General features: G+C 36.1%; 1 protein-coding gene across 1 annotated transcript in view; it reads left to right on the forward strand.

Annotated features, from left to right (window-relative positions):
• The window catches only part of NETO1 (neuropilin and tolloid like 1), a 66,253-nt gene that overhangs the window by 24,820 nt on the left and 14,943 nt on the right, over nucleotides 1-26,490 (forward strand). Inside the window, exons 5-7 of the mRNA XM_085220695.1 lie at nucleotides 10,998-11,039; nucleotides 11,146-11,273; nucleotides 23,034-23,262. Coding sequence (XP_085076821.1) covers nucleotides 10,998-11,039; nucleotides 11,146-11,273; nucleotides 23,034-23,262 — 399 coding nt within the window. The remainder of the gene's footprint in view (nucleotides 1-10,997; nucleotides 11,040-11,145; nucleotides 11,274-23,033; nucleotides 23,263-26,490) is intronic.

Below are 26,490 nucleotides of genomic sequence, written 5' to 3' on the forward strand. Positions count from 1 at the left end.
CACTCAAAAAATGTTACTTCAGAGATGTTATGCTAGATATACAAAAAGGTTATTTGACCTTTGATATCAAAAGACTACTTTGTGTTTTGTATTAAGAAAGACTGCTCAAATAATGAGAAAGATGATGAGAACAGAATTGCCAAATATTTTTTTGAGAATTCAGATTCAAATAAATTAATGCCATGGAACATCCATTATTAAAAAATCTGTGGTAGCATGACAAAAGCAGGCAGCATGAAATGTGCTATTCTAGTCACATATCAATCCCCTAGATGACAGTGAGAAGCCAGAAGTTGTTGTGTAACCGGACTTACAAACATAATTTGCCAGATGTTATCTGATAGTTGAAGCTCAAGAGACAATGTTATCAAATCTGCTGGTTGCGGTATGTGGGTTAATAAAAGATTGTATGATACCACTTCCGGTTTGCTTTTGATTTTTTTCTTTTCCTTTCTTTCATGCAGTTCATTTCTAAGCTCTAAGTCAAAATTAATATTAAATGGGAACGCAACAAATTATTCACAAAGTTGTTTTGCTCTTTAATGCTGACTTAATTTTATGGATTAAAAACTTGGTCATTAACTGCCACCAACTACAAAGTTCATGATGGAATCATTTAAAATAAGTAATTTTTTTTTTTTTTTAAATACATACTGGTGCAGCAGTTTAAAAAAAATCAAGATTCAGGTAACTTTGAATCTCTTTGCTCCTCTGTGCTTGCTCGATCTTTACAATGATCATTCTTAGCAGTAATATAGTTGTTTGTGTAAAGTTTTATTCATGTTGAGGGTTTTTTTTTATCACTACAGCTTTAGATGACTCTTTCAAATCAAGCTAGGAAAAATCCTGCTGTTTGGCAGCCAGAAATCTGGTCTAGTCAAATGAAATTTAATTATTGCCTGCCTGTTGGATAAGCAGCTGACCTATACATAAAAATCCTGGGTACTGTGACTGACCAATTTTCACTCTTTCTAAGACACTGAGCTAGAAAATTGCTGTAGCATTCAATACATAAATTGCTAAATTTAGGTCAGATTGTGGACATAATTATCTGTATTGATTAATTACTTGAATAATATTAAGAATGCCAGCAAATCCAGTGGAAGTCATATTGTTGCTTTGGATTGGTAGTTTTTGAATAGAGCAAAAAACGTGCAGATCTTTTAAATTACAGAATCACAAAAGCATAGTTGGAAGGGAACTCTGGAGCTCATCTAGTCCAACACCCTGCTAAAGTTCCCTACAGTAGGTTGCACAGGAAACCATTCAAGTGGGGTTTGAATATCTCTTGAGAAGGAGACTCCACAACCTCTCTGGGTAGTGTATCTCAGGGAAAAGTAGATGTAACTATGCTGCTAGTAGACGTCAGTTTAAATCTATTCAAGCTCTGGATTAAAGATCTCCAGCTCTACACTGATCTATATTTTTCTAATTTCCGTGATAAACCAGTTTCAGAATCATTTAATGAATACTGAGCATGTGGCATGAATGATACATAAAATTACTGTCAATTGGTTAAAATGTTCTAGTTAAAGAAAAAGTTTGAAAAGTTGAAGACCTTCTGATTTAGAATTTATCATCCCATTGATTTTTTTTTTTTTTTTAAAATGGGTATGTAACAAAACATCTTACTATCCTGATTAACACTTTTTTAGTGTTTAACTTAAGTGGAAATCATTTGGGACTAGGATTAGTATGAACTATGATTATTTTAGACATATGTATGGATATAGTAGGGATTTCCTCATCAAAATAATGGAAGTCCCAGATGGCAGTGTCTTGTTTCTAACAGATTGTCTATATTGGTATTAGCAATTAATTGTGGTTTGGATTTTACTTTGTCACTTTTAATTGGAGCAAAACTGTCAACTCAAAGAAAAGGAAATGTTACTTTCATGAAGTTGTAGCCAACAGGAAGCAACGGAACTGTAAGGCAGAAAACTAGCTGTAAATCCTTAGGTAAAACATGAATTCACAATCTGCACATATATCCTCCTTCATCCCTTCATGTTTTTTGATTCTTCCTTAAGTGCTTCAGGAACCAGAGTGACCTTTCCAACATTCTTCTTCTCTTGCATTTGCATCATGGCATCTGCCACCTGATCAAAAGTCAATAAAGGGTCTATGTGGGGCTTGAACTTTGTCTAAGTGTTTTTGTCCCAAAATCTCAGAAGTTCCATCAGTAAGTAGGGAAGTGTTATTGCTCCCTTCTTATATATTACATGTATCCTCTTTATATCTTGATTTTATCCTGTATAATGAAATATAAAACTCATAAGTATATGTGAAATTTAAGTAGAAACTCACGGGAGTCAGTCTTTTGAGTTCTGGAATATATTGAAACTCTTCCCCATAGGAAAACCTTCTACCCCCTGCTGTTAAAAGATGAAGGAAAAAAGGAGAGTGAAAGTAAGACTATCTCCAACGCAGCTTCACAGTATAGTCTACATCTCAAGCTAATATAAACCCACCTTCATAGGCCATAATACATTTGAGAAAACTGCTGTGGTCAGCAGCTCAGTGCACTCAAAGGAACGTGATTTTTAACCAAGAAAACTCCAAAAAGTAGCAGAAAGAAAAAGAAAATTGGTATGACTGAGAGTTATAGGGCTGGAAGGAGAGGACAGATGACTGACTTTCCCTGCAGATGTTTCATTGACTTGCAGTTTTACAGCTCGTCTTCTTGCTTACTGTAAGTGAATATTTAAGCTGCCACATCTCTTGTAGTACGCACGCATAATTGGAGTTAACAATCTGGTTTAATTTTCTTACTTTTTTTTTTCCCTCCTTTGGAAACAGTGGAAATTCAAGCTACAGTGAGAGTGCGTGAAGCTCTAAAATTCTCCCTCTGGTGCTGAAAAAAATACAGATTTCTACTGCATACTAAGTACATTTTAAAAACATCCTACAGCTCTACAATATGCTTTATCCATTAACTTTCAGAAGTCTAGCAGCTGCAGAGTAAAATAATGAAAAGCTCTTTTTCTATGATTACTTCACTTCTTTCCACCCTAAGGATCGCATATTCAAGAGCATTATGTCTGTTTTATCTTCCTAGTATCTTATACAGACAGATGATTAACCAATCAGTTGTTTTTGCAAATATAGCTAGATTTATTTTCTTACAAGGTTATTCACTTTAGAAAAGTACACCTGGTTCTCTGCTAGGTGGTAAGAGAAAAATATTTGAAAAAGGCAAGACATCTGCTCTTAAAGTGGAAGATGAACTGGTCATGTATGAGAATTAGGATCTGCTTAAAAACCATTTGGATGTGGTGCTCAGGGACATGATTTAGCAGAAGGTTGTTCAGAGTTGGGGAGGTATGTCTAGGTTGCGGTTGGACTTGATCTTTAAGGTCTTTTCCAACCTGAGCAGTTTTATGAATCTATGATTCAATGATTTCTCATGTAAAATGAAGTTACCTTCAGGACAGTGATACAGTCTACATAACATTGCCAGCTACAGCAGAGGGATGTCAGTTGATGTAAACACTATGCTGACATTTCTATTCGTATTGAAAATATGTTTTAATGTGTGGTCAGCTAAAGGTCATTCGGTACAACATGAACTAGCACAATTAATAATTTCATTTGAATATAATAGCTGAAAACGAAGTAGCACTTCAACAGAATTGAGAGTTCTCTTGAATGTTCTGGTTAATTTTTTAAAAATAAATATTATATCCAAAATACAAATAAGAGAAAGCCTTTCCACTACAATAAAATCACAACAGTTACTTTACATTGCCAAATTATTCCCATACATTTCTTCCATCCTGGTAAATCCACTCTATGGACTAATATATCACGAACAGCCTCTCTGAAAAGACAACGTGAGTTTTCACACAACAGTAGCAAGCAAAAACCATGTGTAAATTGATTCACTCTGAAGGAACGCCTAGCAACCGTTTGTGGCTAAACCCACTGAGTCATTTTCCCCTGTACTTCTATAGTGAACTGAAAGTATTATTTCCTTGGACTAGGCTACCAGTCATCTCTAACAAATCAATAAGACAAATCCTGAGCCTTAGTAATATTATACTGAAGTTACATAACTAGGCCATACTTAGTATTCAACATCATTCAGGAAAGTCTCTATAGCACCTTTATGTTGCACATCTTTCTCTCTGGTGAGGTTTAGGTACCATTAATCAATCACAAGAAACCACTAAGATATTATCTTGGGGACACATATGCAATACTGCCCTTGGTAATTGACAGCCAGTCCTGGTAGCCAAATCAACTGCACTGTCGCATCAGAGATTGCTTGGCTGCAAATAGAGTGTGCTCCTGAGCTCGTTCAGTTTTTTTTCACACATTTCTGGGCAACTGGCAGACAAAGGTATATGCAGGCTCTGAGATATTTCTCATAGAATGATCTTTTCCCCATATTTCTAGACACATTGTGCTGCATGAGAGGAATCTGATTCCTAATTGGGGCATCCTGCATCTAATATAAATATTTAACATAATAACAATTATCTGCCAAACAATCTCATCCAAATCATCAAGGCTTCCAGAATTGATGTGTTCACTAAACAGTAAGTGTTGACATTCCTGCTCTCCTTTCTAAGTCTATATTGCAGTACCAAGAAGTACATCACACTTTTGAGATTTAGGTACAGATATCAAATAATCCAAACACTCTTTGAGGACGTATTTCAGGATGGCTTGATTCCCGCACATACAAAATTTATATTGGAGAAATAACTTACTCTGAAGAGATGATAGATTAAAACAGAAACAGAAGATCCTAAAGTCCGCCATTGCGTACATACAGAGAAATCTAGACACAAACTCTGTATTCATATATCCTGTTCCAGCAGAGTTTATTCAAGCCACTTCTTATCTACATAGTTTCACCAAGCTGAATAAGTAGCTGAGATTGGATTTTTTTCTTCTGATGACACTGCCCTTACATTTCCAAAATTATGTCAAAGAAACAAATACTAATTTTTGGCACACAAATACCTGTCTCTTGCTAATGTATGCAGTATATCTCATCTCACTGATGTCACCACAGCTGTGCAGGTTGAACACTGGTGTAACTTACCAATTACAGCATGCAGATAATTTGATTGTGAATGAGCTGAGAACAGTAAACGTGACATAAGAATTAAAAAAACAATAGTAACGATTAGAAATCCAACTTCTGGGAAGCACTCTTTGTTATTTCAGCAATACTATATGGAATCTAGTTAAAGTAGTAACGATTAGAAATCCAACTTCTGGGAAGCACTCTTTGTTATTTCAGCAATACTATATGGAATCTAGTTAAAGTAGCTGGAGTAAGTAGACTGTATATTTCTATGATTTTTTTGTTTGTTTTTTCTTAATATGATTTTACTTTCCTTACTACTTGCATCGTTCATTTATAAAATTTCTTCTTAAGAAAAATAGAAGCTGCATACTTTACTGGGACATTGATCACAAGTACAAGGCAGAGTAGTGTCTCCTTGTAGGCCTACATTTTCAAAAACAGAATTTCTCAAACTTCTTTAGGGCATTCAGTTCAGTTAGGCCCTGGTTCAGATGAAACAGCATTAATAGCATAACCAGCATCTTGGTTGTTGACAAGCAATGGGAGCACAGCCAGAGCAGAGCCACTTAAGGGGGGAGAGCCACAGCCATTATGTTCCAGTAGTAGAGGGTGGGGTGGGGCCAGAACAGGTGGCCTGGATTTCTAAGGTGTTATTCCACACCCTGTGACCTGCGAAAAGCTATAAAGCTGTGGGGGAGCTGGCTAGGAGGTAGGTGTTTTCTTGGAGGAGTGCTGGGTGTTGGGTGGGATTTATTGGTAGAGGGTTATTGGTTAAGTGAAATAATGGCTTTATGGTGCTGGGCTGCTGCTGAGTTAAATCCCTGTAACTGAGTTTCCTTCACATAAATCCCTGTTGATCTAGAATGTCAAGGTGAAATGCTGAGTTGTACTCACTTCTGTTTGCACTTACTGCAGCTAACTTCTTTTCTGACTGCGTTGAGACACGAACAATTTGGAAGCGTTGTTTTATGTGTAGCCTCAAAAATATCTGTTGTTGCTCACAATGTTTTCTTTAAAAGTCAGTATGTAAAATACCAAGGCTAAATATAGCTTTTGCTAGCTATAATTATTATAGAACTGTTTTTCAGGGTGTCTAGTAAACTACATTTTTATTTGAAGATCCTGTTGTACAGATACAGAAATATTGATTGGAGTGTCAGTAAGACTTCAGGGCCATAGAGATTCATTGAACAAATTTCCTTTTGGCTAACAAGACAATAATTCCTATATTTTTGTGCATCTGGTTCACTTAGAACTTTTTTGTTCCTTGGCACTTTTCCATTGCTCTTCTAGTGGAGTAGCTAAGTCCCCTTGCTCATACCCATCAAAAAATAGTTATTTTTAGAACCCTTTTCCCCTTCATTTTAGATTTGTTTTTGTGATTCTTTAACACATTTTCATGCTTTTAAAATATTTTGGTCATTTTCCTGTTTGCTCGTTGTATCATCAAATACTAGGAGAAAACCATAAAAAAATCTTGTTTTGTACAGAGTTCTGCAAGCACTGCTTTTATGGAGAAGTATTACAGTTCACCCTTAGAAAATGCAGGACTAGTTTAGACTCCCATAAGTATCTGTAAAAGATACCTAACTTGAAAATAAATAGCTGATGGTATGCTGAATATTGCAATTCTGTTTACTTTTCCACGAGTATTTACGTGAAATCAGTTCTCTGATAAATTCTGTGACATAGATAGATGTGCATATACTAGAATACCTTAGATATTCATAGTTTAAAACTTGAATGATTTCTAGTTATTCAAATACAGGAAAATAAAAAGATATATTTGTAATGAAATGGAACCTGCATTTTTTATCATTAGCATATTTAGCTTCTACATGCTGTGATTCTTGCTTATATACATAAAATGTATTTTTCTGTATAAAAAAGCATAAACATTTGTTTCAAAAATCAACCATCTATACTGCATAGTTTAATCAAATAATTCCTTCATTTCTAAATAATAGGGAAAAAAATCAAATTAACTGTAAAATAGGTCTCATGCATGCGCTAGGGTTTTATAGCTTACGTCTTCTAATCATACATTAATTGTTCATATTCTTCAGTATGTATACTTTATTCACGTATAAATGATAATGAGAAATTAGATGGATTCTAGATCTAAGATATTCTAGGAAATGCCAGTTGTACCATGTTTTGAAGCAAATTCCACTATAGTGGGCAGTGCACTCCAGATGAGGCCTCACCAATGAAAGATCAGCTGTTGGTGATACTTTGCCTAATGTAACCCAGGTCTTGTTAGCCCTCTGAGCTGCAAGGGCATATTGCTGACTCATGTTCCACTTAGTGCCTAGGTCCTTTTCTGCAGATCTGCTTTCTAGTTGAGTAGCTTCCAGCATGTCCTGCTGCTTGGAGTTTTCCTTCCCAAGCTTTGTATCTGGGCATCACAAGGTTCCTGCTAGTCCATTTTTCCAACTTAGGATTCCTCAAGATGGCAGCAAGTCTCTTTGGTGTGTCTACTACTCCCAGTTTTGTGTTCTTTGCAAACTTGCTGAGGGAGCATTCTGCTGCATCATCCAGATCATTAATGAAGATACTGAATATAACTGCAGCCAGCATGTACCTCTGTAGTACACCAACAGTTAATGTTCTCCGACTAGATCTTGGCCTCATCTGTTCAGCCACCACTGTCTCATTTTCCAACCTATTTCTTACAGGTTAAGAAAACCTACAGATATCATCACTTTCTTCCTGGACTACTCTAAATTATCTCATTCTGTTTGTTTGCTGGTAACTCCAAATAACCTGGTACATATTTTATATCTCATAATATTTTTCAAATGTAGTTCTGTGCTTTACAGGGATTTCGCAGTAAAGCTTGTGTTAACAAAACAACAATCTGTTATTTATGAAACTGATTGTAATATATCACCTAAGGAAATTTTTTGATACCCTTTTTTGTTTGTTTGTTTTTAAAGGAGACATTCCATATCCAAGAAGCATCAAAATTATTTTGGCTGTAAGGTCTTCTATTTACATACACTTTACATATTTTCACATTTCCTATGTAAATACCATGTTTCTCATATTTCAGTTTATGAGAGAGTTCCCCGTAAGAAATAAAACAAGAAGTCAATGTAATGCAGTACTCTCAAGACATATTGCACGTTTTTCTCTCTAGTTGTAGGTGATCAATCTTGTTTTTCAGTGTGTGTTTTTTTTTTGTTTTTTTTTTTTTCCTGACTTGGGAATTTTCCCTAATGGAATTTGATTTTCATTAGTTGCAAAAGAAATGACTACCTGGCTATCAGAAGATCTAGTCAGTCAGTGTTTAGATATCATTAAAAGAGTTCTGACTCAGCCAGACAGATAATAACAATTTAATTGAATTGCATACAGAAGAGCTGTTGAAGTATAATCTATGTAATGGTAGATTATTTTAAAAACAAAATTTTGCTGGGTAAATATGCTTCAACATCATTGGAATTTCAGGATCTCTGATAATGCCTTATTTCCAGATTGTTGTATCGGCCAATATACTATTAATATATTACTTCAAGTGTCACAGACTTTATTTCACTCTCACTCTTAAGCTGCAGAAAGGTAATTTTTCACAGCCTGTCCAATTCGAGATCTAACATATCTCTAGAATTTTAACAGATTTTGTACTTTGGTGTGACTTTGTAATAACTGTATTGCTAAAAAATGGGAGGTATGACTGGAGTTTTTTATGCATTAAAATGTGTGGTCTAGATTACACTTCAGCTTTATTAAGTTTACTCAAGTAAGATGCTTTGAAAATTGATAATAAACACTGAAACAGCAGGTAGAATGAGTTTTACATCTGGAAAACAAAGGGTTTTTTTAATAAAAATGTATGATTTTTTTAATCTTCACTTTACTATCATTTTGAAAAATTTAATTTTATTACCATAATATTAATACTTACGGAGAGCAGATAATTTGTCTTTCTAATTCTGTCATGAACTACCAAAACTGGACATAGAAGCCTTCTAACAAAAAGCATATCAACTACCTGGGGGGCATGACTGAACAGACATTTTCTCTCCTGAAGCGCTGCATAATAAGTCAGGTCTTTCTCTTGTGCCCCAAGTTTTCAGAGCTGTCTGTCCTTCACAGCTTGGAGAAAGGTTAATGTGTGCTTACTATAGGATGTGATTAGACTTTGAAACCTGAAGAGCAAAAGTTTTTCACAATCTGACATGCGGTCTGTGTCCAACTGTCTCCACCTGTTTTTAGTATGGTCAGCTAATGCAGCAAGACACTTGGATTCTTGCTACCATGACTCCTCTCATCTGAAGGGATTTTCATAGAAAGAAGTTCTATCAAGATCTGTTTCTTCCTCTTTGCTTCTCTGTACTTTGTAAATGCGTTGGAGTGTTTGCAGACCAGTCCTTGTAAACTCAGAAAAATGTGATGGTTACACTAGGCATGGTTTGGATGTTAATTTAAACCAGCAGTTAAATTATATTTCCTTTAAGTGTCTTGCTTTCAGCAGTGGATATCAACATCTGAGTACGTTAATTGAAATGTTTAATTAAGTTTACTGTTGTTTGTTATCATATCTATGTGCTGATCTATAAAACAGCTTAACGATTAATATTAATTTCCTACTCAATTATATTTGCAGTCTCTTAAGTTCATGAGTATTTAATCAAGATTTATATTGTACCACTGTAAAAGAAAACTGGGAAGAACAATGGCAACCTGGTTATAACAAGACAGTGTTAAAAGGTGATTTTACAACTCCAGTTCTGACAGCATATCCTCACTGTTCAGATTAAAATGGCTGTTCTTGCTCATAGAGCACTGGATTTTGTTTTTCATGTTATTTGCCAAATTTTGTCCTCCTTGTTTATATAACTTTTGATACATTGAATCAAAGCAGTAATGTGTTCTGAGTAGGCTACGTAGCTCAGACTCTGACTTGGTTTTCCTTTTGTGCAGTCCTTCAGAGGCCTGGGTAGAATGTGGCCAGGAGAATCTTGATGCAGAGTGTTTGTACGTAGATGTTCATAATTGGTTTTGGAAGAGCAGATCCTATCAAATTTTGTGGAAAAAAGAGTAAAGAACAGTGAAGTTCTTTCTTGTTATATTTCCCCTGAAGATGAGCAAAACAGTACAGATTATTCATGTTAGGTAGAACAATAATGCAAGAGAGAAAAACTACAGACTAGTCTGTTCTGAAGAAATAGTTGTCCAGAACCAGAAATGTAAAAGGGGCTAAAGTGTTTCAAAGGACAATGTCTTCAAACTGTGGAAAAATCTTGTGAAATGCTGCTTGCCTATGGATATCTGTTTCTTGAGACATAGATCTATGATCAAACTTATTTAAGTGTTGTCAGGCTGTTAAGGGATGGTATAAAGTATCTTAGCAAATATTATGTTTATCAGGTAAAAAATAGCAGGCGTATTAGACCTATTACCTTATTAATGTGATGAATTCCACAATAAATTCTTATTATATTTATTTGTGTAATAGTAGGTGGGTGCCTCTGAGAAAGAAAGGGAATCTTCACTGTTGATAGGGGTGGTAGAGTATTCATAAATGCAGAATCAAGTTAAGTTGGGTGTTATAATTACACTGAAAATGCAGAATAGGCAAAGGGATTCTGAAAGGATTTGTAAATTTATCGTATTTCATTAGCCTGTATTCAAATATCTTGGGGTTAACTGTGTAATGTTCTTGCACGCCTGGATCTGCAGAATTTTTTTTAACTCTCACTCATGAAACAGTGAGTGAGATAGAGGAAATTTTGACTAAAGAAGAAATAGAATAAGAACTTTGCACAATAGTATCAATACTGTCTGCATTAATAATTACTATGTTGTCATAGGTTTTTAACTTTTTGTATAAGTGAGTCATGATCCTATACATGTATGTATAAGTATATCACTCCAGTTAAAATTTAGCACACTGACATTACAGCTAAGATATTGAACAAAACTAATTTTCTCTTTCTCAATTTTTAAGATCCAGATTTTAAGGACCTTGGAGTTTTGAAACCATTGCCAGGTTGGTATGTTGGTTTTTCCTAAGTTTTGGAGGCCTTTGTGCTGTGCTGTAGAAAATATTTTTGTTTGCTGTTCAGGATTCATTTTTCTGGTGTTTTGTTATTTAGTTTGTGAGTTTGAAATGGGAGGACCTGAAGGAATTGTGGAATCTGTACAAATTGTCAAAGAAGGAAAAGCTTCTGAAACTGAAGCAGTAGACTGTAAATGGTACATCCGAGCACCACCCCGATCCAAGGTCAGTCCATCATCCACTTGCTAATTTGCCACTTAATTTAAGAAATTGACTTTTCTAATATGCTGTGCATTGCTTAGTACAGACAGACCTTGTTTAATAACTTTACAGCTTGAACCTGTAAACTGTTTTTTTTTTTTTCTCCTGCTGTAGAAAGGTAATTTATCACCTCAATCAAAATAACCTTCTTTCTCTATAAATAATAATGTGGGCAGCATTAATGTGCTTTTTGTGCCATAAGTAATTTTCTTAAATTCATCTTTAATTTTGATCATACTTTTAAGGCATCAGTTTGTTTAGTTAAGTGGGAGGCAATCTTATCTAACGCAGGGACTATTAAGGGAACACTGCTGGATTCCTGTGATCATTATTGTTTCTCATCTGGGAACAGTGAAAATGGAGCCAAGGTGAATTAACATTCTTATGTATAAAGCCTTTTTCTATTATTGTAGAGCCATTGACAAAAAGAGATAGTGTTCTCCTTTCCCTCTCCCACCATACACAGCAAACCGTGTCTTTGCAACAAACAGGAGAGGGATACAATTAATTAATGATTCTTTTCTTGGATTCTGATCCTCTCTTGTCAATGGCTTATATATTATTATTCAAATTAATTTTTGCTGGCTACCCTACTGTTTCTTTTCTCTGAGTTCAGGCATCTCCATACCTCCAACCTACTTTCATTCCTTCTGCTGAAGACAAGTTCTCCACATATTTTTATTAGCGGGTTTGTTTTTAGGAGGCTTTTTTTTTCTTTTTTTGTAAGCTCAGGGCAGACTATACTGTATATATCTGACTGTTCCAGCACCCAGTACTGAATAAGCAGCAGGCAGGTTTTCCTGGAGAGAAAAATTATTTAGTATCAAGATTTTTTTTTTTTTTATTTTGAAAGTTCAGGAGTTGAATAGTTAGCACATAAGACTACAGATAAATTATTTCTAGAATATACTTCAATTTCATATTTTCTTACATTTGCAAAATTCAGTATTCATAGAAGTTTCCAATTAAGTAGATGAAATTTTCACTTCACAAGAGTAAGTAGCTATTGATGTGAAATGACCAGACTAATTAATTATTGCATGTTATATACTTAGTAGGTAAGAAAACAGGTAAACACAATTAAAGACTTAGCCTGGTTAAATAAGATAAAAGTTGCCCTACAGTTTTATATCTAGTTACTGCTTAGTTTGTAAGATAATATCATCATGATATTCTAAACTAATCCAGCTCTAAAGTGCCACGATTCGAAGTGCTTCTGAAGATCCCATAATTAGTTATCTGTAGGATTTATCCAGAATTCAGTCCTGATTTAAAAATACTAATTTTGCAGTCACATAACTGTAATAACAGTGTATAACAGAAGTATGCCAAAACATGTTGTTAGAGGATAAAAAATATATTAGTTATTTGTGAATTTTTATACCTGGATTTAGCTTTGCTTCATTTCATAAAGTGTAGACCAGCTGAAGATTGAAAGAGAGAGCAATGAGAAAATATTATAAAATGTGATAAAAGACTGGAAATTATATTATGTTACATAGAGGTTTTTGTGAAGGAGGGTGTTACGAGACAGTATCCCTAAGTCTCTAGTGAGGAAGAGAGGGTGCTCAGATGTCAACTCATTTGCAGAAGACACCAAGTTGGCAGGAAATGTCAGTCTGCCTGGGGATAGGAAGGCCTTACAGAGAGATCTGGGGAGGCTGGAGCTGGGCTGAGGCCAATGGGATGGTGTTCAACAAGGCCAAGTGCTAGTCCTGCACTTTGGCCACAACAGTACCAGGCAACACTACAAGCTTGGGGCAGAGAAGACTGTGTAGAGGAAACATACATGGCGGTGTTGATTGATGCTCAGCTGAACATGAGCCAGCAGTGTGCCCAGGTGGCCAAGAAGACCAATGGCATCCTGGCTTATATCAGAAACAGTGCAGCCAGCAGATGCAGGGAAATGATCATCCCTCTGTACCCAGTCCTGGTGAGGCTGCACCTCAATTACTGTGTTCAGTTTTGGGCCCCTCACTGCAAGAAATATATTGAAGCCTTGCAGTATGCTCAGCGAAGGGCAACAAAGCTGGTGACGGGTCTGGAGCACAAGTCTTATGGGGAGCTGCTGAGGCAGCTGGGATTGTTAAGTCTGGAGAAGAGGAGGCTCAGATGTGACCTCATCACTCTCTACAACTACCTGCAAGGAGGCTGTGGTGAAGTGGGGGTAGGCCTCTTCTTCCGTGCGACCAGTGATAGGACTAGAGGGAATGGCCTCAAGTTGCTTCAGGGGCAGGTTCAGGTTGGATGTTAGGAAATACTACTTCTCCAGGAGAGTGATCAGGCAGTGGAATGGGGCTGCCTAGGGAGATAGTGGAGTCGTTGTCCAAGGAGGTGTTCAAGAAACATTTAGATGTTGTAGTGAGGGACATGGTTTAGTGGGAAATAGTTGTGATAGGGGAATGGTTGGACTGGATGATCTTGCTGATCTTTTCTAGTCTTGGTGATTCTATGATTCTGTGTCTATTGGATAAGTCACAGTATTGCATGGGCAAACAAAAGATTTAGGGAAGAAAAATTCAAACGCATGAATTATTGGCTGAAGGAAGTTTGTTCAGTTGACGTTGCTAGCAACCTTAAAGTGCAAGTAAGGCAAAACAAATAAAAAAAAAAAAAGGAAAATGTGAGAAACATCACTAATCTTATGTTTTGTCAGAGAAGTGGACTAGCTTATCTCTTGATGAATCATGTTGCTCCCATCTTATAGAATTATCTGGCTGAAGAGAGGGGACTGTACAGAGGCATTTAAATCAGTGTTTCTTAAGGTGAATGATTTTTCAGCAAGCAAGGAAAAAAAACATTTTTGAGCCTAAAGGGCTTTATTCTGGCCTTTTTATTACATACACACATGTATAAATGTGCATGTGTGCATATGCATTTATATTCATGTGTCTATAGTCATGGTATTACCATATTGGGAAACTCTGGAAAATTTTCAAATATTGAAGAAGGAATTGGTGGATAAACTTTAAAAAGGTATTGTATGAAGTAAGATCTATGGTAATATTGTTTTTGGACCAGGATTCTGTTGTCCATATTTTACAGTCAGCTTCCGTTGTGCTTATCTAACCTTGAATTAATGACATACTCAGTACAGTGTCAGTGACATCATTCTAATTTATGGCAGGTTGCACCTATGAAAACAGGCTTTCCAGCTAGGAACAGTAAGAACTCAACAGCTGTCTTTAAATCTATATGCTCATGTGTTCTGGGCTGCACAGTTTGTTACTGGGAACTATGCCTAAAAGGCCGGAGTTTCTCAGATGGATTTTGAGTTGGATCTTTACATCTTTAGTTTCTTAATCTTTGCCAGTTTGTGGGCATTTTCATTTGGCTTAAACTCATCCAATCTAGCAAGATGCAAGTCTCTGCCACAGTTTGCAATTCCAAATTCAAGCCAAGTCTGAACTCAACATATATGCAATGAGATCAATTGTGGTGTATGAACTTGAGAGCATTAAGCCTGAGCTTCAACCTAACAGTTTGGATGTAATGCTGCTGCTGTCCTCACTAAGTAAAATGACAGAGAGCACTCAATTTCTTTCACAGACTTAAAGTACTGAGTCATCGCTGATTACCTTGTAGCATGAAAAGTAGAATGCTGAAAATGAATGCAGAACTGGAGCTTTCTGAAAGTCCAGAAGACAGGAGAAATACAACTGAAGTCTTGTTTTTTACTTTTTGCAAAGTATGTCATTTGTGTAATCATTTGGAGACTATTCCTGTTGAGGAATAGCTATGAATCTGAAATTCAGAAATACTGAGGGTTCTAAACTATGTGTATGAGTACAAGTGGATGAGAAACTCAACATGAGCCAACCTGTACTTGCAGCCCAGAAAGCCAGGGCTAAAAGTAGGTAGCAGACTGAAGGAAGTGGGTCTCCCCCAGTGCTCTCATGAGACCATACCTAGTATACCATGTTCAGCTCTGGGGACCTGAACATAAAGATATATTGGAGTGAATCCACATGGGGACCACATGGATATTCAGAGGTCTGAAACACCTCTCCTGTGAAGAAAGGCTGACAGAGTCAGGGGTTTTTGAGCTTGGAGAAAGATCCAGGGAGATCTTGGTGCAGCTTTCCATTACCTAGAGAAGGCCGACAAAAAAGATGGAGAGAGATGTTTTATCAAGGAGTGTTGTGACAGGACAAGAGGTAATAGCTTTAAACTAAAAGAGGAGAGATTTGGATTAGGCATTAGGAAGAAGCTACTCAAAGTGTGGAGAAGCACTGGAACAACAGGTTTTTCCAAGTAGTTCAAGGTAAGGTTGAATGCACAACCTTTTAGATTGGAGCAACCTGGTCTGGTGGAAGGTGTCCATGCCTTTGGCGGAGTGGTTGTGGAATGATATGGTCTTTTAAGATCCCTTTCAACCTTAACTCTTCTGTTATGGTTCAGTTGGTGATGGTAACAGAATCTGACTCAGCTTGATCCAGGGTGGCTGCTTGATACGATTAGACCAGGGCAGTGTGGTTGGTCATGAGCTAAAATATCCTGCGCAGACTTCGGAGGGTCCGTGCTCAGTCAGAGCCACCTGACTAGAAGCATGACACACTGCTCTGCTATGTTCATCTGAGCGAGCATGGAAAAAATAAATCCAAGCCAATCCTGCCCTTATACCCAGGGTCCTGGTGGGAATAATCAGAGCAGGACACTATAGCTTGATCATTCAGGCATGCCATCAAAATATTACTGTGGGAAAGAAGGTATCTTCAAGACACTAATACATTTAGAAAGAAAGATTTAAATCCCTTCTCACTGTTTTCACAATGAACGCTGAATCCACATACCTAATCAAAAACAGATGATGCTTTCAGTTCCAGAGCCTGATTTCAGATTGATTGCAGTCTTGAGAGGAAATTTGGTTGTTGCCCACGTGTTTCCTGTACCCGTAGGAAGAAGTAGGCAGTGAAACAAACTCTGGAGCTACAATCTGACTGAAAACATTTTCTGTTCTCATTCACAAATGGCAATTTATACTCTGAGATAAGACCTACAAGAGTGACAGTTTAAACTGTAATATACCAGCATAATCCCGATTTTTTGAAGGATTCTTTACCAGCACACTAAAATTATAGAATCGTAGAATCATCAAGGTTGGAAAAGACCTCTAAGATCATCTAGTCCAATCATCCACCTACCACCAATATTTCCCCCACTAAACCATGTCCCTTAGTACAACATCTAAATGTTTCTTGAACACCTCCAGTGATGGTGACTTCACCACTTCCCTGGGCAGCCCGTTCCAGTCCCTCACCACTCTTTTGGAGAAGAAACATTTTCTAATAATAATAATATTAAGTTAACAAGCATTTTAATAGTGATTCTTGAAAAGTTAAAGAGAAAAAGAATTCAGAGTTTGAAAAACTTAAGGAACAGATGCATCATTAATGACTTCAGGTGGGGAAAACTCTGAAGCCTGATAGTATGCAAATAATATTGTGAATGAAAAATCTTGTGCATTTTGCTAGCATGTTAAAAGTTTTCTCCCTGGAACAAGAGGGGCAAATTCTGTTTGAACAAGTAGAAAATGTTGTTTACCTATATTAAAATATTAAAATCACTTTTCTGAAACAGTTTTTTCAGATGACATTGCAAGACAACAGTGTGTGTGTATAACATTTTCTAGCAGATGTGATAATACACATGCCAGAGTAGCACTAGCAGAAAGATACTGTTAAGTTAGCATGAAAATATTCTGTTCAGGTATAGAAATATAACTAGCCTTAGCATCCTCAATCCAAATAATTGTTAGGAAATACAATTTTAAAAGGTACTGATGAAGGTAATAAAAAATCTGCGTAAGAGAACAGCAGAATCAGAATCTATCTATGGCTTTCACTGTTAAAAAACAGAACAGTATCAAGGGACGTTAGCTCCCACTTGCCATTATTTTTCCATTGAACAAGAGAGCAAATACAAGTGATGATGGCTAGAATAAATGTCTATTACTGAGAACTTGTGGAAGTCTGAAGAAACAAACAGGACAAAATACAGGATTCTAAAGAGCTTCACTTCTCTGGGAAAAAAACAGCAAGTATTTCTCAAGTGCAAGGAGAGAGATATGGAGTTCTGTCTTTCCATAGTATCATCCCAGACAGGAACCACCGTTAATTCTTTTTGGTTTATGATTATTGAGAGAAATGTTTAGAATCCAAGCAAAAAGATGGAAGATTTTTAGAAGAAAAAAAATCAGTATTTTAGTAATATGAGGCTGTTTTGGCTGTTATGTTTGTCATCTTTTTGCCTTGAAGGAGAATAAGTAATGTTGCAAAAATCTGCTTTAAAAAAACTGAGCTTGCTATGCCAAAATAATTGAGCTATTATGTAAAAACTCCATTGCTAATTGCATAGAGCTGAAGAAGATGCAGAATTAAGCAAACATAAATGATCAGTAAGCAGTGGGGAAAGACACGGGACTCTACCCCAGTGTAGTGCTTGCTAGAGAATTGACTGAACCTAGAAGCTGAATATGCAAAATTTGGAATTTAGGACCTGATGAAGAGGAGGTTTTTCTCTCACATCTGAAGTATTTTTGGCAGTTGAATGATGGCTTTTTATTCTTTTCTATCGTTTGGTAGTTTTTGTTGTTGTTTTTTTTTCTGACGCATTATAAGGGACTGAATGTCTGTGCACATATATTAAGTCTGATATGCTAGGATATGGTTTGAAGGTTTTCATGACTGGTCTGATCAATCATGTTGTCAGCACTAACCTTCAGTGATTGATTAAAAAGCAGAACTCATCAAAAGTGATTCACTATGAAGAGATTATAATCTGACTATTTTACTGAAGTGATATATTATTAATAGTTGACAATCGTTCTTTTTTTTAATATATGAAGTAAAAGATTTCTGTTGTTTTCAAATTTAAATAAAGTAAAACTTGTCCAACATTTCCTTTTTCATTATTATGATGGCAATAGGAACCTTAACAGTGGCAAGACAATTATTTAAACTGTAATGTGACTGAGCATTAATTATATATACCACAATACAGTGAAGGTTTATCAGTTTTGTTTCTAATGACATTAGTATTTGTAGTGACATCTCCAAGCTCGGTAAAAGCTAATACTTGTGTACTAGCAGCCTGTTTTTCTAAATAATATGGATCTGATTATGTGAGGAAAATGTCATAAAAATTTTACAAGAAAAATACAAAAGGACGAAATACGGCAGATATGCTTCTTTTGGATACAGTGTTCTCTTCAACAACGAAGTCCTCATTATGCTAAAATGATATGTCAGTACATACAGAAATAGTAACATTCCAAAAGCTTCCATTGGTATCAATGGAAGAAGGCTTAATGAAGACAGAACATGGTATTTCAGTTTGCGACCTCCTTTTTCTTCATTTGATTGCTTCTGAAGGGACAAGTTCTTATCTACTGTTGGTGGAAGTAATGACTGAGATCACAGCAAATAAAACAACCAGAAATATTTATAATTTTTCTCTCCATCTGCTTAATTTATCATAGTGAGATCTACATATCAGTGAAAGTAATCTTGCCACTGATTTCAGAAAGCGATGTATCTGAAACGTTTTGCATTAAATAATGATTTGTTGTATAGTCAGATTTATTCTTTCCTTGGGGATCTCAATTTATTAGTCTTTTTTTTTTTTTTTTTTTGCCAGTGTGGACCTTATACCCAATGACAGCAGCAATGGCAAATGTATTGAATAAGACTGTAAAAATTGGCAGAAGTATGCAGATGCAATTAAATTACTTTCATCTCTTTAAAATAAAATCAGATTCAATATTAGATTGTCAGTTTGTACAAACAGTTTCCAATATTAAATAATTTACTCTAGTCTTAATCCATAGATATGATCCAAATAAACTTAAGTAAATAGATTTTAGGTAGCTTTGGATCAAGTCCTCATTGCTTTATATGAAGTTCTAGACATAGCTGTCTCCAAAAAAGAATATAAGAACTAAATTCCAGCTCAGAATATAGTAAATTTATTTTTTCTAGTTTATGTAACTTCATGCGATTGTAGAAAGTGCCATCTTTCTTCTGAAGGATGGGCATAGATTTTTTTAAGCCAAATATTTATTTCCAGTGGTGCCAGCACCAAATCTCTCTCATATATATGTATATTATTATATATATACACCTTAGCTGAATTTATCACATACAGGAATTAACTGAAGTGACCAAAAGCAGAATTCAATCTTGGAAAAAAGTTTATAGTGGCTTCCTTACTGAAAGAATCAAAGCAGAATGCTAAACTGTTGTTCTCCTGTTTCCTTCTCAGCATTTATAACTGCTTACTCTGAGATATATTTTACCATTTTAGAAGGCTAGCATGGTATCAGAAACTAGAGAATGTCAAATGATAAGCTTATAGAAAAAAGATTTTGGCCATACAGTTTATGAGTAGTCTCTTTGAACAGATCAAGAATAATGGATGAATGCTGGAAATTGCTGTGAGAGATATTTTTTTAATAATAATAGTGAGAATTTATTGTAAGAATTAAAAATCTTAAATTTCAGTTCAGTTCTGAAATAGTGTACCCTGTACAGACCCAGTACAGACATATGTATGTGCTTAAATATATATGTGAATGGATATATATAAATATACATATATAAGACATCAGGGTAGGAAGAGAAGACGAAAACAAATGTGAGTGATCCTTGCCCCATTAAGTTAGTTATAGTTTTATTGATGTTCTGCAGTGAGACTAAGATATTTTTCTTCTGGAGTAGGTAAGAGTTTTCCTGAAGACTGCAGTAAGACAAAAATATAATCTATGCATTTTGCATTATATCTGTATAGTCTTACTATGTCTATATATGATCTATTTTATATATATATATATATATATATATATATATATATGTATAGTGATAAGTGAAACATTGCGCAGACATGGACTATTTCAGCAGCTTTGCAGGGAGGCTGAGTGCCAGGGTTTCACAGTGCCTCTTAGGCTTGTGTTTGAACATTGACTGGTCTCTAGGCCACAGGAAGCTGCTCTTCAGACTTGTCCCAGTTATGACTATTTTCAGATGTGGGTATTCTAGTTTTGCCACCTGCCATACTTCCCTTCATCTTCCAAATCTTGTTCTGGCAGTAGAGTGGTGACCCTAGGAGCTGCTAATACAGGAGGGCCTTGTCAAACCACTGGAGTGAGGAGCCCATCCCACCCATCTGAGTTCTACATGACTGCATTTGAATCTTTCGCTGGTCCAAAACTTGTGCCTAAACCTCTCTTACTGGACTTTTGTTGCTCATTCAAGTTGGTTTTCCAGTTGACTTCTGCATGTTTTCACACCTTCCCTTTTAGAGGTGTAACAGGTTCTAGGAAGTAGATGAAAGTGAACTCCAGCTATGGAATTGTAGAATCATTAGGGTTGGAAAAGACCACTAAGATTATTATCTAGTCCAACCACAAACTCATCCCCATCATGGCCACTGACCACATCCCTCAGTGCCACATCCACACATTTCTTGAACACCTCCAGGGATGATGACCCTACTCACCTTACCTCACCTCACTGGGCAGCCTGTGCCACTGTCTCCCTGCTCTTTATGAGATGTTCTTCGTAATACCCAGTCTGAACCTTCATCTGCTTAGTGGCCACAGAAGAGGCTGAAAAGGGCAGGAGATACACTGAAACTGGAATTACCCTGAGGAGTTAAAGTTGCCTGGCATCAGCAAGACTTAAATGCTCTAAATGGATGGAGAACAGCAAGAGCAAGGTTTTGGAGAGAAGAAGAAAAGGGTCAGGTGCCTTGGCACATGGTGAAGGGAGAAAGATTGGAGGGAATTAAAAAGACTTGCAAAGTGATACAGCCAGTGCAGAGAAACTTCAGAAATACATTTCCTGTACTCAAGAGATTTAAGAGTTCAAAACAAGTCTATAAGTATGACTTTGCCAAGGAAGTTGGTGACCCATTTTAACTGAAATGGAAACTCTATGCTCCTAATACAAGAGGAAATTACAGGACAATTCCAGACAATATTAATAATTGGTGGATGACTGAACTCAAGTAATTTTTCATTTCACTACAGAAATGGAACAAGGGCAAATGAAATTAAAACCAAAATTATCAAGAAGACCAACACTATGAAAACAATTTCTTCACATATGATATTGCCATCTGAAAATTATTACTTTTTTGTTGCTGTTAAATGTTCAGTTCTGTAGAGATCGGTACAGCTTCTTCAATGTGTAGTCTTCAAAAATAATAATATAAAAAGATGCTGAAAGAAAGATTTATCTGCAGTTTAACTGAAATATGCTCTTCACAGTTCTTCGGGAGGATGGCTATGTTGGAACAGAGTTAGGGAAAGAAATGACAGTGGAAAAAACGAAATGAAATTCATATACTGAATTTCATGTGCAAGTAAAAAATGTCTAGCAAAAAATTTGCTTTGAAGAGACCAGTTGCAAAGAATAGCAAGGAGAGGAAATGTGCTGTAATACAATATCTTAAAAAAAAAATAAAAAAAAATCTGAGTTATAATTAAGCGGTGTCAGACTTCTTAGTAATACTTCTGAAACCTTATGAGTTCTAGTATATCAGTGAGCAGATGTGTTGAGTGCTGTATGCTTCTAGAATATACTGTTTGTGTACTTTGTGCAAATCCATAGAAGGCTTTTAGTGAACTGTTCTGTGTATGTAAATACCTATCTGATGTTAATAAGACTATTTGTAAAGTTAATCTGATGTCTAATACAGTAGAGTTTTTTGGGGGGTTCTTTCAAGATGCATACAGCCAAATGCTGAGTATGTTCTCTGACTTTTTATGCAGTCTCTGTCCTACTCCACCTTTCTGTATCGTTCTCTTGAGTCTCCCAGGTACCCTTAGCTGTTTGATTATGTATCATCTATCAAATGGAAATTTTACTTAGTTTCTGTTGCTGGAATATTTGATGTTCCTTGTTTTAGCAGTTGCCTTTGAAATGAGATTGTTTCCCTGTTCAAGACAGTATAAAGTTGAGTATCAGAAAATAGCATTTTTTCCTCACTTCTTCTGTTGGGTAGGTTTATAGACATCTTTGTAAAGGGTAAGACATACATTACATTTGTAAGAGAACTTGTATGCAAGTGATATTCTTGAAGGAAAATTTCAAGGTTTCTAGCAGTTTCCATGGAATAATCTTGATTTCATCCCTGCTAAATTATGAAGACAAGTACTGTAAGAGCTTTGTTTAGAAAAGCTGAGATTGTGGCCAAATCGCTTGAGGAAACATGAAAAGATTAATGATTGAGTTCTGCCTGGCTCCTGGATTCTCACTTCCTGATCAGTGTAGCTGAGACATATCACAAAGATGACACGTATTGACTGTGGGGAGAGAGTAGCAATTATTTGCCTTGTTACTTTCCATGTCAGGCAATAATAGCACAATACTGTGCCAGTTAAAAGAAGAAATTTCCAGCTTGTCTATCCTTCAGCTTCATGGACTGTTGTACGTACTTCTACTGGAGGGGCATATATTTGGAAATTAGGACCTTGCTGCAAAGAATAAAAATCTCAGTGTTCTATTTCGGAGCAAGACAAAATACAGGGAAGTATAAATAGTTTGCGCTTTCTGTATTAAAGCCCACTCAGGGAAGTTATCTGTGAATCACCAGCTCCAGAAAAATTATTTTGACGCTGTTGTGTAGCCTTTCTCCCACAAGATAGAGCACTGTTGCTTAATGCTTTTTCAGTCATTCTAAAATGTTTCTATGTTGCCTTTTTTTCTCTTGTTTGTTTTACAGATATACTTGCGATTCTTGGACTACGAGATGCAGAATTCCAATGAATGCAAAAGAAATTTTGTTGCTGTCTATGATGGAAGCAGTTCTGTGGAGGATTTAAAAGCAAAGTTCTGCAGCACTGTTGCAAATGATGTAATGCTGCGGACAGGTCTTGGAGTAATCCGTATGTGGGCAGATGAAGGTAGTCGAAGCAGCCGATTCCAGATGCTCTTCACATCTTTCCAAGAACGTAAGATCTTAATCAATGTGTCTGCCTTTCAATTTGTTAAACGATACCAGTCCCACAAAATGCTAATGCTTTCTTCATGCAGAGTATACACCAAAGGATGCTTCTGAACAAGCTCTGTGAACCAACAGAACAGATTTAATTCTACGTTTTTTTTATACTGCACAGTAATTTGTAACACAATAGGTAGAGCACAGGATTCAGAGGCAGGATGTACATCTTGTCACTATAAACATAACTTTTTCCTTACTCCCTACCTACTGGGCTGCTCTGTCAGTTTTCTCTTACACAACTGGAAAACAGTACAACTCTGAATGTTTTTATTAAGTCTCATGTTTTTTTTTAATGTGATTTTTTAGATCTTACAATGATGGTACTTGAAAAACACTGTATGATTATTTTATAATAGATGATGGGTACATTTGTTCATATACCAGAATTTCAACAAACGTGTATCAGACAGTGTTAAGCAAATAATGAAGGATTTGATGGTTTTAATATTCTCTCTATGCAGCTTTCATTCATACATCTATATGATTTCTGAGCTCATGTAGTAGGAAAGAAAGCCTGTGAAAGAAACAAAAGGTAATTCTTGCCAGTCTGAAAAACAGAAAACCCAATGATCCCATTCACTGAAAACGATTAATTCAGTTAATCACCTGTGAAAGATATTGCTTTGTTTTCTTTAATGTAAAAATGCACGTATGGTCCCTCGAGGAAGGAGTGTGTGTATTTGTTTTCTTGTTCTGATTCATGTTCATTTTTAACTTATTTTTTGGCTTGTGTTTCACATTTTTCGCAGGAAGATTTCTATGTCACTGTCAGTGATTGAAATGAAGGTGAAATCCTACCAAGCATGTTGTTCATCTGTATTCTGTGTGTGTGTACCCCACAATGAGACTGTTGAGAGCGGCCTCCATAATTCTTTAATTATGGCACTGATTAAAAATTTCTGGCAGTTTACATGCTTGAAACTGCATATGCCACTGTACTTGCACACTGCAGCCTTAGGGTAGATTATATTTTTTTTGTATCTAAATCAGACCATGGTCTAAAAGAGGCCTCAGTTGAGATGACACTGCCCTTTTCTCATTTCAGCAACTGGAGATGTCTTGAATATTCAAGATCTGATTCATTTTTATTTTTTTTCACAAGACATCCTGATCTGTTACCTTAGAAACAACTGCATAGACACTAGAGGTTCAGAGCATAAAGAGAAGTAAAGAGTGAAGCACTGTGATGACTAACTTGGGATGAGGGTTTGAATAAGTGTGGGTTTGCAAGATTTCCTCATTCTAAACGAAAATAAGGAAAGATTTTGTTAGTTTTTATTTTTGTTTTGTTTTCCTCCATTAACATTCCTAATACTACATATTATAAATTCCTCTGTTCTTGTAAACAGCTAATGTTTTATAATGGATGATATTCTGACTGGGAGATTGAAAATAATAACATGATGTGCCTACCGTAAATTTATTCTGAACAGGTGTTGCAGACACAAAACTGAAAATTTATGGAGGGCTAAATTGTGCTTTGAGATATGTGTACACAGCCTGATCATAAATATTAGAAGAAAATGCATCTGTGTTTTTAATGCTGGAAGCTGACTTAAAAGATATAAAGGTGACACTGACTGTACCCTTTGTGCCATGTTAGTTGTGCATATTGCTGCCCCATACTGCAGATTTGTACTGGCAAAACTGGCAAAAGCACTGGCAAAGTTAGATCGAGCAGATGCCCAGTCTGTGCGTGGTGTGATGCAGCACGTAGTCTAAGTCTTCCATAGTGTGTGGGAATAATTAGATCATCTGCATGGAAGAGGAGGAATGTCAGATCTCATTCAGGGAGATAAGTATCAGAAAACAGTCACCTGTGTCTCTTCAGAAAAGAAGAAAAAAACCCAGCTTTTTGTTTACTTAGAGCTGGGGAAAAAAATAAAAAATAGAGGATGACTTTTTATTGTAGTTAACTTGCATGTAAAAAAGTGACTAAGTGACTGTTCCTGTGGGAATGACCAAGTGATGCTGTTATATGCTACTCCTCGAGTTCTCCAGTGTGTGGAGTTGCTGATTGTAGAGTTAAGTTGTTGAGACTGTGAACTCTCTGTTAGGCAAGGCTCCATGAATGCTTTCTTTCTGAGTCTGTTCATTGTTAGTTCTTGTTAACAGTGCTGTTTTGGGGGAATTTACGTTTGTGCAGAAAGAAAAAATCTTAAAGAGATTTCTTAAATGATTATTTTCAGACTGTTTCATCAGTCTGCTCCAATTACATTGTAAATATATACTAGTCTGCTTTTTTTGGCTTCTGAAAAGTGGTTCTTACAAGTTTCAAACCCTTAATGGTGATGCTCTGCAAAACAGCAGTGCTATTAATATGTTTCAAGGAAGAACAGGCATGAGATGCAATAATTTGTATGTGAAGTTTACTACTCCAGAAAATCAGTAATGATTCTCACATCATAAAAATTTTAGTAGAGCTCTAAGTAACATTTAATAAAAAATATAGCTAATATTGTAGAGCGAAGATCTAATAGTTTATGATCAGTATTATCAGCTATTCCAAATATCATTGGATTTTATCTGTTTAAGTTCTTACCTTTTCAGTCTTTTATATGCCCTATTAGCACATACATTTACGTCATGTTTTTTTTTAATGGCCTAAAATAGATTTCAAATATCAAACTAAGTTAAGAGGCAGAAAAAGGATGGGGGAGAAGGGGAGGAACAACAACAAAAAAAACTTGTATCATCAAAAGGTTTATGGCCTTTGGCTTATGGTGGCATTGAGTGACATGGTTTAGTGGACATAGGGGTGATGGTTTAGTGGACGTAGGGGTGATGGGTTGACGTTTGGGCTAGATAATCTTAGTGATGTTTTCCAATCTTAATGATTCTATGATTCTATATGTTCATCTGGTAAGAAGACTAGAAAAATGAATCTTTGTTTTTTCATCTACTAGCTGTTCATTTCATTTTCCATTACTGTGATGTAGATTAATGACAGACATGCTACACCTACAGCTTCTTCAAAGAGATGCTCCTGAGCAGACACACCTACTCTTTAACCTAAAAGCAGATTTGTAAAACCAGGGCATAAGGGATAAAAGAAAATCCTTTTATATGCAGAACAAATTGCTTATTCTCTCACCTCTCGCAGCTGTTTGGTAGCATTGCTTGTCTCTACATCCATAACTCTGCTTCAGAAACCTCACATCAGAAAAAATATCATTTA

Source organism: Meleagris gallopavo, chromosome 3 (genome assembly GCF_905368555.1).
Source record: "Meleagris gallopavo chromosome 3, MGAL_WU_HG_1.1, whole genome shotgun sequence".
Taxonomy (NCBI): Eukaryota; Metazoa; Chordata; class Aves; order Galliformes; family Phasianidae; genus Meleagris; species Meleagris gallopavo.